This window comes from Thalassophryne amazonica, chromosome 14, assembly GCF_902500255.1.
Source record: "Thalassophryne amazonica chromosome 14, fThaAma1.1, whole genome shotgun sequence".
Taxonomy (NCBI): Eukaryota; Metazoa; Chordata; class Actinopteri; order Batrachoidiformes; family Batrachoididae; genus Thalassophryne; species Thalassophryne amazonica.
Genome location: NC_047116.1, coordinates 7,152,586 through 7,168,961, shown reverse-complemented (window position 1 = coordinate 7,168,961; position 16,376 = coordinate 7,152,586). Strand labels below are relative to the sequence as shown.

General features: G+C 41.4%; 1 protein-coding gene across 2 annotated transcripts in view; it reads left to right on the top strand.

Annotated features, from left to right (window-relative positions):
- The window catches only part of enox1 (ecto-NOX disulfide-thiol exchanger 1), a 60,320-nt gene that overhangs the window by 24,888 nt on the left and 19,056 nt on the right, over nucleotides 1-16,376 (top strand). For both annotated transcript variants that reach the window (XM_034186268.1, XM_034186269.1), the window contains exons 4-6: nucleotides 1,685-1,891; nucleotides 5,069-5,302; nucleotides 7,507-7,719. In XM_034186268.1, the coding sequence (XP_034042159.1) occupies nucleotides 1,685-1,891; nucleotides 5,069-5,302; nucleotides 7,507-7,719 (654 nt within the window). The remainder of the gene's footprint in view (nucleotides 1-1,684; nucleotides 1,892-5,068; nucleotides 5,303-7,506; nucleotides 7,720-16,376) is intronic.

Here is a 16,376-nt window from a genome sequence, read left to right as displayed (position 1 = left end):
TGGTCGAAATGCATTTATTAATATTTGTTTTGGCGAACTGCTTCACTTCACCAAAACCTTTTGCAGATTTATCCTTAAATTTCTTGGTTTCCAATTGAGGCAGAACCCAAACATTTTCAAGTTGAGTTAAAATCTCTTCATGTCTTTTGAGGAAGTTTTTAAAACAAAAACAAAAACTGAACAGACACAGACAGAAACAGAAACGTCACCTCTCAGCTGCAGATACATGTTTGGAAAGATTAAGATGATGATAAGATAAAATATTCCTTTATCAGCCCCACGGTGAGGAAATTTACAGCAACACAGCAGCAAAGATAGAAGATAGAAGCAAAGTAAACAAGAGACAATGAAGCATAAGAGAAATATAAACATGAGGAAATATTAGATATAAATATAAACAAGAGGAAATATTAAAGATATAAATATAAACAAGAGGAAATATTAGATATAAATATAAACAAGAGGAAATATTAAAGATATAAATATAAACAAGAGGAAATATTACAGATATGAATATAAACAAGAGGACATAATAAAGATATAAATATAAACAAGAGGAAATAATAAAGATATGAATATAAACAAGAAGAAATATTAAAGATATAAATATAAACAAGAGGAAATAATAAAGATATAAATATAAACAAGAGGAAATATTAAAGATAGGAATATAAACAAGAGGACGTTTCTCAGCAGACAAGTTCACAAGTTTACACAGAGGAAGAAGGTACTGAAGGTAGTGATATAATGACAATGGCGATGATTTGGTGATGATGTGATTATGATAAAGATGATGAAGGTTTGGTAGTGATGGTGATAATGATTTTGTAGTGATGATGATGATTTGGTGGTGATGTGACTATGATAAAGATGACGGAGGTTTCGTAGTGATGGCGATACTGATTTGGTAGTGATGATGATTTGGTGGTGATGTGATTATGATAATGATGATGAAGGTTTGGTAGTGATGGTGATGATTTGATGACAATGATGATGATGATAATAATAATTTGGTGGTGATGTGATTATGATAATGATGATGAAGGTTTGGTAGTAATGGTGATGCTGATTTGGTAGTGATGATGATGATTTGGTGGTGATGTGATTATGATAAAGATGACGGCGGTTTGGTAGTGATGGTGATAATGATTTTGTAGTGATGATGATGACTTGGTGGTGATGTGACTGTGATAAAGATGACAGAGGTTTTGTAGTGATGGCGATACTGATTTGGTAGTGATGATGATGATGATGATGATGATTTGGTGGTGATGTGATTATGATAAAGATGACAAAGGTTTGGTAGTGATGGTGATACTGATTTGGTAGTGATGATGATGATTTGGTGGCGATGTAGTTGTTCCACACTATTGCCGTAATTTCCACCACAACACTGTAATGTCCCTTTAAACAGTTTGTATGAAAGATTGTTTGGGTAGTTTCTATGGAGATAAACAGTGACATCAGAGCACATGTATATAGCGCCAAATCACAACAAACAGTTGCCCCAAGGCGCTTTATATTGTAAGGCAATGGTGTGGTGGAAATTACATTTACAAGGCCAATAGTGCCCGTAGTTAAAGAATTACCCAGTCGTGATGATGGTGTTGGTGATGATGAAGATGAATTGAAGGTGATGATGATGATTTGGAATGATGGTGTTGTAATGTGCTCTGTGTGTAAGATTTGCCTCCTCCGTCCACTCGTGAGCGGCCACCTGGCTGTAAGACGGTGTTTGTCGGAGGTTTGCCAGAAAACGCCAATGAAGAAATCATCAGGGAGGTGTTCGACCAGTGCGGGGAGATCACCGCCATCCGCAAGAGCAAGAAGAACTTCTGCCACATCCGCTTCAGCGAGGAATTCATGGTGGACAAAGCTATTTACCTGTCAGGTGAGCATCAGGTCTGTGTTGGTGTTTTTAAAATGTCCTGAACATGTTACTGGCGCATAATTACAGCCGCGTGTCACCTGATCCCATCACACCTCAGACGGGAAGCAGAGGGGGTCCACATTTGTACTTGGCTGAAAAACTGCTTAGACACACCAGGAGCTGCACACCTTTGTCCATGTACAACTGGAGTTGTATCAGGAAGGACATCTGGCATTCACCTGATCCCAGGCGGATTGCTCTCAGATCGACTGGGGGCAGGAAAAAGCAAAACTGTAGCTGTGCGATTTATTTGCAATCAGGTCCTCCAGGAATTTACAAACTCTTGATATCAGCAATTTAAAGCAAACTCAGAATCTGTTGATGTCCTTCTGGAATATCCTGCAGACAAGCTAACAAACAGATACCATGAAGCAGGTGAGTTTACGGCTCCCCCTGGATGGGATACAAGAAGAATGCAGGTTTCCCCCACAGCCGAGGAGGGTTCTGATTTTACAGCTTTGTGGACTGAAATGATTCACAGATATAGTCTTGTCCAACTACACAGGCAGGTAGCCTGAAGCACACAGCTGGAATGAGTCCTGGATGGCAACCACCAAGACAAACAATCAGTGCATCCCCACCCCTTGAAAGTATTCATCTAGCTACCACAGCCAGGTGTGCAGTGGGTGTGTCCTCTGGCCTTTTGCAGTCATTGGCTCGGTTGTTTTGGTTGATGTCCTTCCCTTGGATTATATTGATGTTTGGCTGAGACCTGTTATGTGGACAGTGATGAAATGACAACAGAAGCAGCAGTCTAACAAATCCTGTTTTATTGGCGTAGAGCAAGAATCCAGGAGCTGCTTCCAGTGAAGTGACCATTATATCCTGCTGGACAACTAAAGCTGGACACCTTCCAGCCAGTAAGACCCTGAACCTTCTTGCACCTCAGGTCAAGACTCTACAGTTCACTGTAGACCCACTTTGAGGATGTTCTGAGAGCCGTGACAGTCGTTGATGGACATCTCGCGCTAAATGTTTGCAAGTTTTAGGGAAGCAGTCTGTCATCAGCGTCACTGTGAAGAGCAGTGTCATGTTCTGATTGGTCCAATAGATCACCCAGATAGAGTGAAGAGCAATGACATTGCGCTGTAATTCTTACTCCACCACTGCCAGCTCCAATCACACTGGCCAACAGAAAGTAATTATCTCGCTCAGCTTTTATTAATTTGTTCCATTGACTTGTTGATACGTGCACACATTTAAAGAACTTCGTCCTTCAGCTTTGATAAAATGTGGTCGTATTTTACAAATTCATGCCTTTGCTTTCAGGGTTTCCTTCACTTTTTATGATGTAGTGATGGAGAGAGATTTCTGCAGCTGCTTTTATAGACACAGACGGATGCAGCATTGTTTAAGGGAAAAGAATACACGTGCACAGCTGTGCACGTAACATGTTATGGCTGGAGCTACTGATTAAAGGCCTTTTTCTGTCTTTTCAAATTTCCACTTGCAGCATCCAAACTTGGATTTTGCTGCTGATATGGTCTCAACACAATCTGGTGGTCTGACTGTAATTTAGAAAATAATTTACCTATTTTTACTGTTTTAACCATAGAATGGAACAAAGTAACGTTTTTCCCCTTGCAGGTGGTATTTTCAAGAGTGTCTAGCTGCAGTGAGGCAGAATGCACACAATGCAGAGCGTGCACGGTGCAGAGCGTGCACCTTCTGCAAATGTAGCGAGGAAATGCAGTCACAGAATCGCTTCCTGGTTGTTGCATTAGTGTTAATCAGTGGTGGGCACAGTTCTGCTAATCCGCTAATTACCAAAGCTAAATTTTTGTTAGCTGATTAGATTTCAGTTAACTTTGAAAACCATCAGCAGACCAATCAACATCCGCTAAATTTAGTTCCAATAACTTATAGACCGGTAAGATATTTTTGTGAGCATAGTAAATAAAGCTTAACAGTTAAAAACATTTCTAAAGCCTGAAATCATACATTTTAGTTCCTGTCTGTTACATGTTTTGTAGCAGACAAGACAGCTATGAGAGGTAGAGCTCAATCCTCTGCCAGCAGAGGAGAGCTGGCTACCAAAGACATAGATTTATTTTCACAGCCATACAGACTTGCAGACTTATCACAGGAGTCATCCACAGCAAGACAGTTTTGACTTATGGTTGAAATTCTAAACAAAATAATTCCGGACAAGTTATTGAAATTAATATCACCTCTGTTATTTCACAAAGTGAAAATATCAGCTATATGTTTTATTTTTAAAGTAATGCACTAATTTTTAAGGTTTTGGCGTTTTCAGACACACATACCAAAAGGTATTATGGGAAAATTTGTTTCCTGTCATCAGTGGTTGGTTGGTATATGTAAAAACCAATACACAAGTTGTTGTAATGTGTGTGTTGGTTTTTACAAATAAATCTGTATTTGTAAATATGATATTTTTTCATTTGTAAAAAAAAAAAAAAAAGGCAATTTGAAAACTGAAGATTCTGTTTGTGATTCAGTACTTTTAGTGAATGTGTGGCAATTGGTATTCACACTGCCATGAATACTGCCATCTACTGGCCATCTTCTGTTCACTTTTTGTAAAACAAGAGAGGTGATGTTAATTTCAGTAACTTGTCCAGAATTAGTTTGTTTAAAATTTTAACCGCAAGTCACAACTGTCTTGCTGTCCATGACGCCGGTGATACGTCTGCAAGTCTGTATGGCTGTGAAAATAAATCATCTTTTTTTGCTCCCCTTCCTCGCTATCATTTTGTTTAGCTGTGCCCACCACTGGTGTTAATTACTGTATGTTGACAAATAATACATTTTTCAGGCTAGTGTTAGCTATAAGCTTGGCAGACCATGCACGTAATATTAGAGGCAGGGTGTGCACGTGGCAGACAGTGCACGTACTGCAGTCAGATCCTACTTGGTATTTCTCTTCACGATCGTCATCTTCTTGGTTATTAAATAGTTTATATCTTGTTTGAGGGCTCGTTACCGCCCTCTATGTTGTAATTACAGGTACCATTTGACACTTTTAAAATGAAGTTGAACTCAGAATGCAGGTCCACATTCTATTTCAACACACAGAGTGAGTACTTTGGGTTGTGTCACAGTGTGGTTCAGTTCTGATGGTTTAACGGGTTGTGGGACTGGTCTCCATTCCTGTATTTTTTTTTCTACTTTCAGGCTATCGGATGCGTATTGGATCAAGTACTGATAAAAAAGACTCGGGAAGGATCCACGTGGACTTTGCTCAGGCCCGAGACGACCTCTATGAGTGGGAGTGCAAACAGCGCCTACTGGCCAGAGAGGAACGCCACCGACGGAAGATCCACGAAGACCGCCTGCGGCCGCTGTCTCCTCCTCCCATCGTGCACTACTCTGAGCACGAGGCGGCGCTTTTAGCAGATAGACTGAAAGGTTAGTGAGACCATCAGAAACTGTGACACTCATAAAGCATATAGAAAGTTTGTGACTCTAAAAACCATTTTAATTTTTTGTACTTTGCACTTTTATTCAGAACTGCTTGTTACATTAGTTTTGTGCTGCAGGCCAGACTGAAGGTTTTTACTAAAGTTTGCACACATCCGTGCATTACTTTTTCAGTGACCATGCCAACAGACCAAAAAAATAATTTGTGTTATTGTCAAATCCACTGTGATCTGAATAGAAACAAAAACCGCGTCACATACACACCGCAAGCTCAGGGCTTCCTGCATGAATCCAATATTTATTGAAGGACCGTTTCCATCTGATGTTTTCAGTTGTCCATCCTGCTTCAAATAACAGCTGATATGTTGTCCAGTTCATGTCTATTTGGCCATCCTACTTATTTTTGGAATTTAAGTAACAGTAGATGCTGTGCTGTGCACATGTGCCTCAGAGTTCCTGTCTGTTGTTAAACTTGCACCCTCGATGTGAGGGTGCTGCCATACAGGGCGCTCACTACACACCGGGAGCAACTAGGGGATTAAGGGCCCTTAGTGATTTTCCGGTCAGGCTGGGATTTGAACCGAGGATCCTCTGGACTGGTCTCAAGCCCAATGCCTTAACCATTAGACCATCACCTCCCCTATATACAGGAGCTCAAGCCTACGACAGTGGTCATTGGGTGAGAGGTGGGGTTTACACTGGACATGCTGCCAGTCTATTGCTGGGACAAATACTGAGAAAAGTCACTAATTCACCTAACCTGATAGTCTGGGAGGACCGGAGGGAGGGAATCCACACAAACACGGGAAGAACATGCAAACAGGTCGGATTCAAACCCGGGACCTTCTGGTTGTGGTTGTGAGGCACCAGTGCTAACCACTTATCCACTGTGCTCAAGGACAGTTTTATCAGTTTATCACAAACTAACACACTGGTGTTAAAGTAAAAATGACAAGTGAAAGTTTAGGTTTAAGTTCTGCAGTTCGCCGTTTATACGGAGGTTGACTGTTTATCGCGTCTCGTTCCTCCTCCGATTTGTTGTTGTGTTGTTCTGTGTCTCTCAGTCCAAAAGGATCCTCTGTGTCGTTGTCTTCCTCCGGTGGCACTGATGTAAACAAGCCGCTTTCTTTTTGAACTCATTCTTCAGCTCTCACGTCGGCGGGGGGGGTGTAAACTCCCTTTCTCCCGCCGCCGCTGCGGCTCATTGTGTTCGTTGTAATGTGACTGTAATCTGCTGCCGTGTGTGAACACGCCTTTATCATCCCCGCGTGTTGTCTCTCGGGTTGTGTCGTGGCGGGTATTGAGCTCATTAAACGCTCCCTAAGTCACTGTGTTCGTCCGCGGCTCTGCGGTGCACTTCAGTTATTATTCACGTGCAGAGAATCTGTTCGTTTAATTTTTCATCATGCACTTTGTGGTTTTGCTGAAAATTTGGAAATCCTTGATGTTTAGCGGATTCATGAAGCCGTGGCAAGCCGCTGCCCCCTGGAGGAGGATTTAAACAGAGATGCCGCAGTGTTTGTTTAGACTGACTGAACATTAACGGTCTTATAAAACCCATCCCAGATCAGACCATCCTCAGGGTCGGGACAAATCCCCACACTGAGGACTCGGATCAGAACCCAGAGTAGACAGGGACCCACCCCCCCCAGCATGCAGAGATTACAGCTGATTGTTGAGATGATCTGAACACGCTTCCAAACCCAGTCACTTTAGGAGTTTTCTCAAACTGAGTTTCTGCATCCTGAGAGAGGACAGAATGAGGCCAAGTCCTGGAATCAATAAAAACCCCCAAAGTCGATTCCAGAACTTGTTTAACCAAGAACTGAAAGAATTTGGAAATGAGTTGGAATTATGTCACTGTGGTGGCACATTTCAGTCATTTAAAGAAAGAAAAAAGATCAATGACAAACAGTTTTTCATGTGCTTTCTGTTAAGAAGTGATTAAATTAGTCTCTTTGGCGCCGCCTCGATGGTCATGTGATCACTGGTGTTTGTTAGCAGGATAAATCAAATTGTTTTCAGGTGATCGCTGCTAAACCTGGTTGAGTTTTGATGAACTTCTCGTAAACTGATGGACTGATCTTAACGAAATCCATCAAAAGTAGGAGGCAAAGAGAATGAAATAAGGATGGAAAACCAGGAGAGAGGAAGAAACGTACTTGAACTTTCTGTTGTTCTCCCCCCCACAGATGACTCTAAGTTCACTGACGCCACGGCTGTACTGTTCACGTGGATCGACCGCGGCGAAGTGAACCGACGGACTGCCAACCAGTTCTACTCCATGATCCAGTCGGTCAACAGTCACGTCCGGCGGCTGATGAGCGAGAAGGGTCAGCACGAGGAGGAGATGGAGCAAGCCAAGGAAATCTTCAAGAACGCCCTCCTCGCCATTTTGACTCAGTGTAAGAACACGTTGTGTTTGTGATATTGAGTCCATCAGGAAATACTCACGACTGTGACCAACGTTTTTCAGGTAACTGCCGCGAACGCCATCACTTCGACTTCCTGTTCACATCTAGTCTCAGCACAACAAAGGTATCCTTCACTGGGAGCTCGGATCAGGACTACACAGTCCACAGTCAGCATCTTAGGTCTCGAATCCACCGGGTCAAAACCTGTGAAACATCAGAGAGAAATAAAATTAAACACAAGGAGAAGATCTGTTCAGTTTTTAAACATAAGGCCTTAAATCTCAAAATATTTTAAATCACTTATGACAAAGTCCTTATGGTACACACCACAAGCTGAAGGTTTCCTTCATAAGTCCACTGTTCACTTCTGTATCCGTGTCCATGCGATTGTTGCACTTGTCCACACTGCTTCAAATAACATCCAGTATGTTGTCCATCGCACGTTTATCTTGCTTATTTGTGGAATTTAAAAGGCCTTATGGCACACACCACACGCTGAGGCCTTCCACTGTTCCCTTCTGCATCCATGTCCATCTGATGGTTCATTTTGTCTAAACTTATCAAATAACATTGTGTGTTGTCCATCACACATTTATTTGTTCATCTTGCTATTTGTGGAATTTAAAAGTCCTTATGTTAAGTAATGTTAAGTGTTAAGTTCCTGTCCACTGTTAAACTTGTCTGCACGGACACGCTGGGTTAAAAAATGAGTTCCATCTACAGAAAAAAGGCACAACTGGAAAATACAGTCAGTACAGAGAACATGATTAATGCTGAAGTGATGGTGGGAGGATGTACGGGAGGGAGATTTAAAGGAAAAAAGCTTTGGAAGTGGACTGTGTGGAGAATGTCCATCAGAACCACGGACCCAGACAGATGTGACAACAAGGAAATTAAAACATATTTACAATTTTTTTTTTTTTTTTTTTTTTTTTTTTTTTTTTTTAGGTAGCCAGATTTCAGCAGCACAGTGCCTTAGTGGTTAGGGCCCTGTCCCACTGGGGAGAGGATTAATTGCGCATGAATTGAGTACACAAATTGCGGGCGTTCGTTGTCGTCCGCAACAAAAATGGCCAAAAATGACAAATGTCCCAGTATGAATTACGGATATATTAATAATATATAGCGAATATATGATGAACAATCACGGTTATATAACGTATGTAGTGAGGAAACTGATCCGACATATTGAGATTATCACGGCAGTATTACGGGTGTATTATGAATGCATTGCGCACGTGTTGCACGTGCACAGCATCTGCATTGCGGTCATAAAAGAAGGGCACTCGCTCCTTTCGGCATCACTATTCACACCAACAATACAGCCTCTGGAGCATTTGCTGGACTTGAACAAGTTGATCACAGAGTTAATGTTCATGTTGTCATGCGAGGGTTAACTGTTCATGAGTTTGGGGAGCAGGAGGGGGGAAGCCGCTCAGGGCGTGAGACGGTGTTTTTTTTTGTTTTTTTTTGAGAGTGTCACAGAAAACAGATGTCAGCGTGAGTTGTGGCTAAACAGCAACTCTTCCTTTTGTTGGTGTTAAATAAAAGTCCTGGAGGAGACCCATTTGCACCAGCTATTACATCTTTGTGGATCTACACAGCCGGACCGGCACTGACTGGCAGGTATGTCGCTTTCTGCCACATATAGTACTTTGGGTTTACATGACGTGTTTGTTATGCATTCACAGATTGTCTGCAAAGCAGATGTAATAAAAAAGCTTTATTCGTGGCCAGTTTGTATGCAGTCGCTACAACATATTTTATAGTTTGTGATTTGGGCACGATATATATCTGTTTTACACACTGTCCCAGTCTGTTGTCAAGCCGCAAATCCCCGTCAGTTGTGGATATCAGCGGTTAACGGCAGATATACAGTGCATAGAGTGAGTATGTATTGTGTATGAATTGAGTATGTATGGAGTATGTAAGGCGGATGTCATCCGCATCCAGATTTTTGAGCTACTCAAAAATCCTGGCTGCACACATGCGTGCCTCTGCGGATGATCACGGACGTGTTCGGATGACGGCCGACTCATACAGGCATGTTACACGGATATTGCGGATGTTTGGCGAATATGGGCCAATTTTGTGCGCAATCCATACGCAAATCCTCCTAAACGCCAGTGGGACAGAGCCCTTAGCACTGTTACCTCACAATGAGAAGGTCATGGGATCAATTCCCACCTGTGGCCTTTCTGTGTGGATTTTGCACGTTTTCTCTGCCTTTGCATTCCAGCTTCCTCCCACATCCAAAGACACGCAGGTTAGGTGGATTGGAAATTTGAAATTGTCCGTTGGTGTGGATTTGTTTGTTTGTCTGTATGTGGCCCTGTGACGGGTGTGAACCCCGCCTCACACCCTATGACTGCTGGGATAGGCTCCACCCCCCCACATCTGTGACCCTTAATTGTAGTAAGAGGTTGAAGATGAGTGAGTGTGCGTAGGCAGATTTCAATTTCCTGAAATGGACTGAACACTGCAACTTAATGAGCATTGATTAAATAATGTTCTGTGTGTGTGTGTGTGTGTGTGTGTGTGTGTGTGTGTGTGTGTGTGTGTGTGTGTGTGTGTGTGTGTGTGTGTGTGTTCAGTCACAGACTACAGAGCATTTCCACTCACACCACACATTTTAAATCCTGCCTCCATCCAAATCATTTCCTCTGCAAGGATCTGAGCCTGGTCTCCATGACGACGCTCTCCCATCCATCTTGGCATTGGCTCCATTATCTTCAGCTTCCTGTCGGGGCCACATGAAGTCAGCTGCTCAGAGGGTTCGGAGTCAGTCATGTGACAACACGCTGACCTTTTCTCTTCACAAAATGCCAGAACACAATAAGCAGTTACCACCACGGAAATATATAACACGCACATGCACACACACACACACACGCATAGCTTGTGGGCACCACCACTGTGTTTATTCAGCGTTCAACATTTACTGTCTGTCTCTGAATCTTTATTAGAATGTCACTGGAAAACATTTTCTCAGTAAAATGCAGAGCAACAAAAGTTATCAAACAGAGTTCAGATCGGCTGAGACCAAAAGGAAAAACCAAAAGGGTCCAGAAGTGGCCCCAAGAGTGGCCTCTTAACCCGACACCACAAATGTAGATGAGCGGGTGAGTGAGTGAGTCAGTCCGTTGTAGTCAGCTTGTGTTGGCAGTAACTCAAAAACAATCTTATAACGCAACAAATTAAAAAGATCACATAACGAGGGTTAAGTCTTGAGTTCATGGTGCACCAGATCAATCCCAAAAGGAACTTTTAATCTTAGTAAACGTGTCTGCTCCGCCCCTCACATTAGCATCAGACAAGTGGAGATAAGCTGACGACCACCGACAGAAACATTCTTCAGTATGAAGGCAAAGTCCAGATGAAATATACCATATACTTAGCATAACATAGCATCATATTTAAAATATGATGCAGTTTTATAAACTTCTACACGACCAGACAGATTGATACAGTGACCAGGCAAGTTATCACAAACATCTTCTCCTGTATTAATATTTAGGTTTTAAAACCTACTCTTGTATATTATATAATACCATATTTTTGTATATGTTGTTTATTACCCTTATTATTTAATTATCAGTTATATATATGATGTCTTATCTTTCTTATGTCTTATTATTTATTATTATATATATTCTTTTTCTTGAGCCCTTTAGGTGGGTAGGGAGAGTTCCCATGGGATAAAAAAAGCTTTTCAACCTACCATCCCTGGTTCTCAAGACCAGGCACCTAAGTGGCTCGACTCTACTCTTCTACTTTATTCTTCCTTTTTAGATATTTAGATATACCTTAGTATACTAGCATAGTTCCACCTTAGAATTGGAAAATAATATATAAGATATACCTACTGAATTTTCATGAATTCAGAATAAATCTGAAAAAATATTATTATTATTATTATTATTATATTATTTCTTATTGCTGCATTACTTTGAAATGAGTAAACTTGTTTAAGTTCTTGGTGTGCCACAGTTTAGATTGGCTCAATTATTTAAGTTTCAGCTAAAAATGTGGTTCATGTAAGATGAGAAAAGTGCATTTAAAAATCTTCCTCAAGGTCAGTAAAAAGTAATCAAGTCTTTATGATGGAGGAGGGTGGAATTTTGGACAGGTAGGTCATGTCAGCAAGTCTTTCCCTGTTGAGGAGAGCAGTGGTACTTAGTAAGTGCCAGCAGTCATGGGACTTACTACAGTAAGTGCTAATAGCAGTGGTACTTAGTAAGTGCCCACAGTAGTGGGACCTAGTAAGTACCTACAGTACTGGGACTTGGTAAGTGCCCACAATAGTGGGACTTAGTACTGGGTGCCCCCCCCCCCCAAAAAAAGAAACAGAACACATAAAAGTTGTAATAAATCCTACAATCCTTCTTAAACTTCAGTCTGTGTACGATCTTTCCCCAAGGTTTCAGTTATCTTGGTTGCTTTGCAGAAAAGTCATGTTCTTTAAAAATTTTACTCCAAATGGTATGATTTGTTGGTGAAATAGCCCTCTGGGCAAAATGTCTTTACCTTGTTTGACCAAGACATGTTGGGGAAGATGACTGGAACAGTAGTCTTCCTCAACATGTGTTTGTCGGATTGATTACAATTTTTATGGGTTGTGTTTTTTGGGTGTTGCCTTGTAAGGGCCTACAGTAGTAGGACTTTGTAAGGGCCTACAGTAGTAGGACTTATTAGTAAGCGCCTACAGTCATGGAACTTAGTAAACGCTGACAGTAGTGGAACCTAGTAAGTGCCTACAGTGGTGGGGATTGGTAAGTGCTGACGGTAATGGGACCTGGTAAATGCCGGCAATAGTGGGAATTAGTGGAACTTAGTAAGGGCCTACAGTAGTAGGACTTATTAAACACTGACAGTAGTGGAACTTAGTAAGTGCCTACAATAGTGGGACTTAGTAAGCGCCTACTGTACTGGAACTTAGTAAACACTGACAGTAGTAGAACTTAGTAAGTGCCTACAATAGTGGGACTTAGTAAGTGCTGACAGTAGTGGAACTTAGTAAGCACCTATGGTAGTGGAACTTAGTAAGCGCCTACAGTAGTGGGACATAGTAAGTGCCTATGGTACTGGGACTTAGTAGACGCTGACAGTAGTGGGACTTAGTAAGCGCTTACAATAGTGGGATTTAGTAAGTGCAGGCATTTGTGGTGCTGTTTGTGAATAACAGATAGTAGCAGTGTCATTTAAAAAACATTCTGGTAATAATTGACAGTATTAACATGTCAGTGCATTATTTTAAAATAAATGCTGATGTCAGAGTATTAAAGAACATGTCGCACAGAATCATAACAACTTAGATTTAGGCTCTTAGTGACCATCCGGTGATACACCAGGATTACTTTACACACTTCCGTGACCGGTGTCAAAGTATATGGTATTCACAACAAACTACAGAGACTGCTGAAAACAAAGTACTTGTGAGTACTTGTTTTTTGACTGTTTCTGACAGCCTTTACATAGCTTTGAGGAAAATGCCCCAGTGAGCTATTGAATAGAATGTAGCTGCTAACGTTAAGAACGGAGCCACAGAGTAATTGTAAAGTTTACATAAGTGTGATGTTGTATTATGATAACTCATTTTTAAATAACTGTTCATTTTTATGCAGTCATGGTAAAAGCAGCAGCCGCTCTCCACTGTGAGAAGACTTAGTGCATGTGCATGTCTGTCACGAACACAGGCTGTTAAAAACAGGCTCAGCTTTGTGCACGCTTATAGGTTTTTTCATCGATGTAACTGAAAAATGTAAGAAATACATCTGTGTTATCTGGCAGCCTGAAAAACAGCGGAGAATTCCGCGTGCACATTCATATCGGGGCTATATCGGGGTTAAAATGCTGTTCCGGTAGACAGCAGACTCTGCACACATCGAGATCTAAAATCTGACAGACTTTCTCAAAGTAAAATTAACAAAGCCTACCAGCTCCACTGATGAGAACAAAATACAAAAGGGGGAAAAACTGGAGAGGGCACTCACCCACTAGTAGAATGATTTCCAAGACTAAATATCCATAAAGTCCACTCCATCAAAGAAGTCATCATGCAGGAACCATGTGCAACTGCCAGCTGGAGAATAATACGTCCTGATATGATACGATATGATATACTTTATTGTCCCAAAGGGAAATTTGTCTTGGACTCATGTGCTGCATACAACACCCAATAAAAACAATATTAAAAAATTGCTGAGTGTTATCTTCCAGTGTACACGCAGTATAAAAATAATTATTCATTTTGACCCTCAAGGTTTTTGCTCATTGTTAGATAATGTTTCTGAATGTTAAATAAAACAACTGTAAGCATAAAAAAAAAAAACCTTTAGAAATATGTTGGAAGTTCCTTGCTGTGGTTCCAAAAATTAAAACAAAAAAATCACTTGGGAAATTTTGGAAGACCTTAAATAAAATTAAAACATTAACTTTCACAGGGGGATAATAATTTTGTCCTCATCTGTATCTGCTCTTAGTATTGGCCTAAACAGTACAGTTATGCAAAATTAATTATCAGTGATTTCTCACCATTTTGTATTTCACACACGATCATCCCCGACAGATACGTGCATCCTCCATGTTAGCGGCAGTCGCCCGGTGCTAGACCTCCAGCTCCAAACGTTGCGGCAGTATTTCAGCAGAGCCTGCAGCAGCTCCCTCAACATCATCGTTACCTAATTCACTGCCAGCTGTCAGGGCGACGTGCCCGCCCATATGTGATAAATCCGAGCCATCACTTTCCAATGAAAGCGCAGAAGCTTCATTATCAGACGTAGCAGTGTTTGTTTCGCTCTGTCTGTGGCCATCATGATGTTTCTGTGTTTGCTAAAATGTACGTCACACACTGAGAATTGGTGAGTAAGATGTTCTCCGGAAATGCACTTGCTGACTCGCTGAGCAAGAGGGATAATTAGCAATAAAATACATCAGCGACCACTAATTGTTACCGCATGTGCATGGATTGACTTACAATGAATGAATACTTTGATATTGCCTTGCGAACCGGAACGTTAAATAATGTGCGACATGTCCTTTAAACAGGTTACATATGTATTTCTGAGGCAGGGACACAGAGAGCGTTTACTCTTGGTTCTGTGTTATTAACTTTTATGTTTTGAGATGTTTTGATGGAGAGATCAGAAAAAAACCTCTTTATTAAAATACAGTGACGCTCTCTCATCGTGGTTTAAGTCAAACAGCTTGTAATTAGCGACTGCACAGAGCAGCAGGCAGTAAGACGAACTCCATCCTGTTAGAATCCAGTTGGTTTCCTCACTGAAAGTCATGTTACTGGTCCAGAATCAGCCGGCCGGTCTGGATAAACTCTGCCTTCAGTCCTGAGGGAGGTGAAGCTGCAGGTGACGTAAGTACAGAACACCGGCCGGGAGAGAGACCTGGTCCTTACACGACCCGCTCAGGTCCCGTCCCCTCAAACGTCCTGAAGTCATTCATGCAGACAGAATATTTATTATGTCGACTTTGATCTTGCAAGATTGTTTTTTTAAGATGTTGATATTGTTTGGTTTGAGCCGTTCTCTTTGTTTGGTGACGCCCGTAGTCCTGTTTGTCCAGAACTGAAGTTTTTACTTAATTTATTTCTGTTTATAAGTTACAGTGAAGGTTTTTGTTGGGAAGCTTTATTGACCTTCATGTAAAGACGGTTTCCACCACGTGCACTGACGGCGTCATTATCTGCTCATTATATCAGAACATCATGTGACCAGAACAAAAAATGAAACATAAAACGGAACAATGTGATATATAACACAAACGATATCAAAATACAAATTTATGGAATCAAAAAGACTAAAAAAGACTGTCTCTGGGACATCTGTCTTTGAGATGGAGGGACACGTGGGAGGAGCTTATGGAGTCACGAGGCCAATGGACAGAGGTATTTAGTGATTTTGATATCTTTGCGGGAGAACTAAGGTCCAAGTCTTTAGGGTCCTGGTGGTTCCAGTTTTGCTAAATGGTTGTGAGACTTGAACTCTAAACAGTGACCTAAGGTGAGAACTGGATGTCTTTGGTACCAGGTCTCTTTTGGTCCCAGTGGAATGACTTCCTATTAAACAAGCGGTTACTTATAAAGACTCAGATAAGGAGGATCATGAACATTGTGTGCTACTACATTGTGGTCATGTGGTGTATTTTTTGGACATGATCCAGTATCCATGTCGAGAACCCCAGTGGTTGGCGAAGGCCAAGGATACTTCCGCATTTCACCTGCCTGAAGAAGCTACTTGATTGACTTGTTGAAGTCCAACAAGAGGTCCAGTTAATGTAGAAGAAGCTTCCAGATCCCTGTGCCTGATGTTGCTGACACGTCCAGCAGAACGAGGACTGGATGCAGTTCTACAGACCACAGTACTATTCACTGATTGGACCTGACTGGTTGGGCTTGATAATTCAGTAACAGACTTCACCTGAGGACCAGTGTCATCGTCTAAAAGAGGCCAAAGACCAGTTCTTGACTATTAGATATCTGACTGATGTAGGTGCACAACTTGTCTAAAACATTATAATATAATATAAATAATATTTTACAACATACAAAGATTTCTCCATCGGGTATCTGGGCTTACACTCCGGGACAAGTGAGAAGCTAGACTATCTGGAGGGGGACTCAGAGTAGAGCCGCT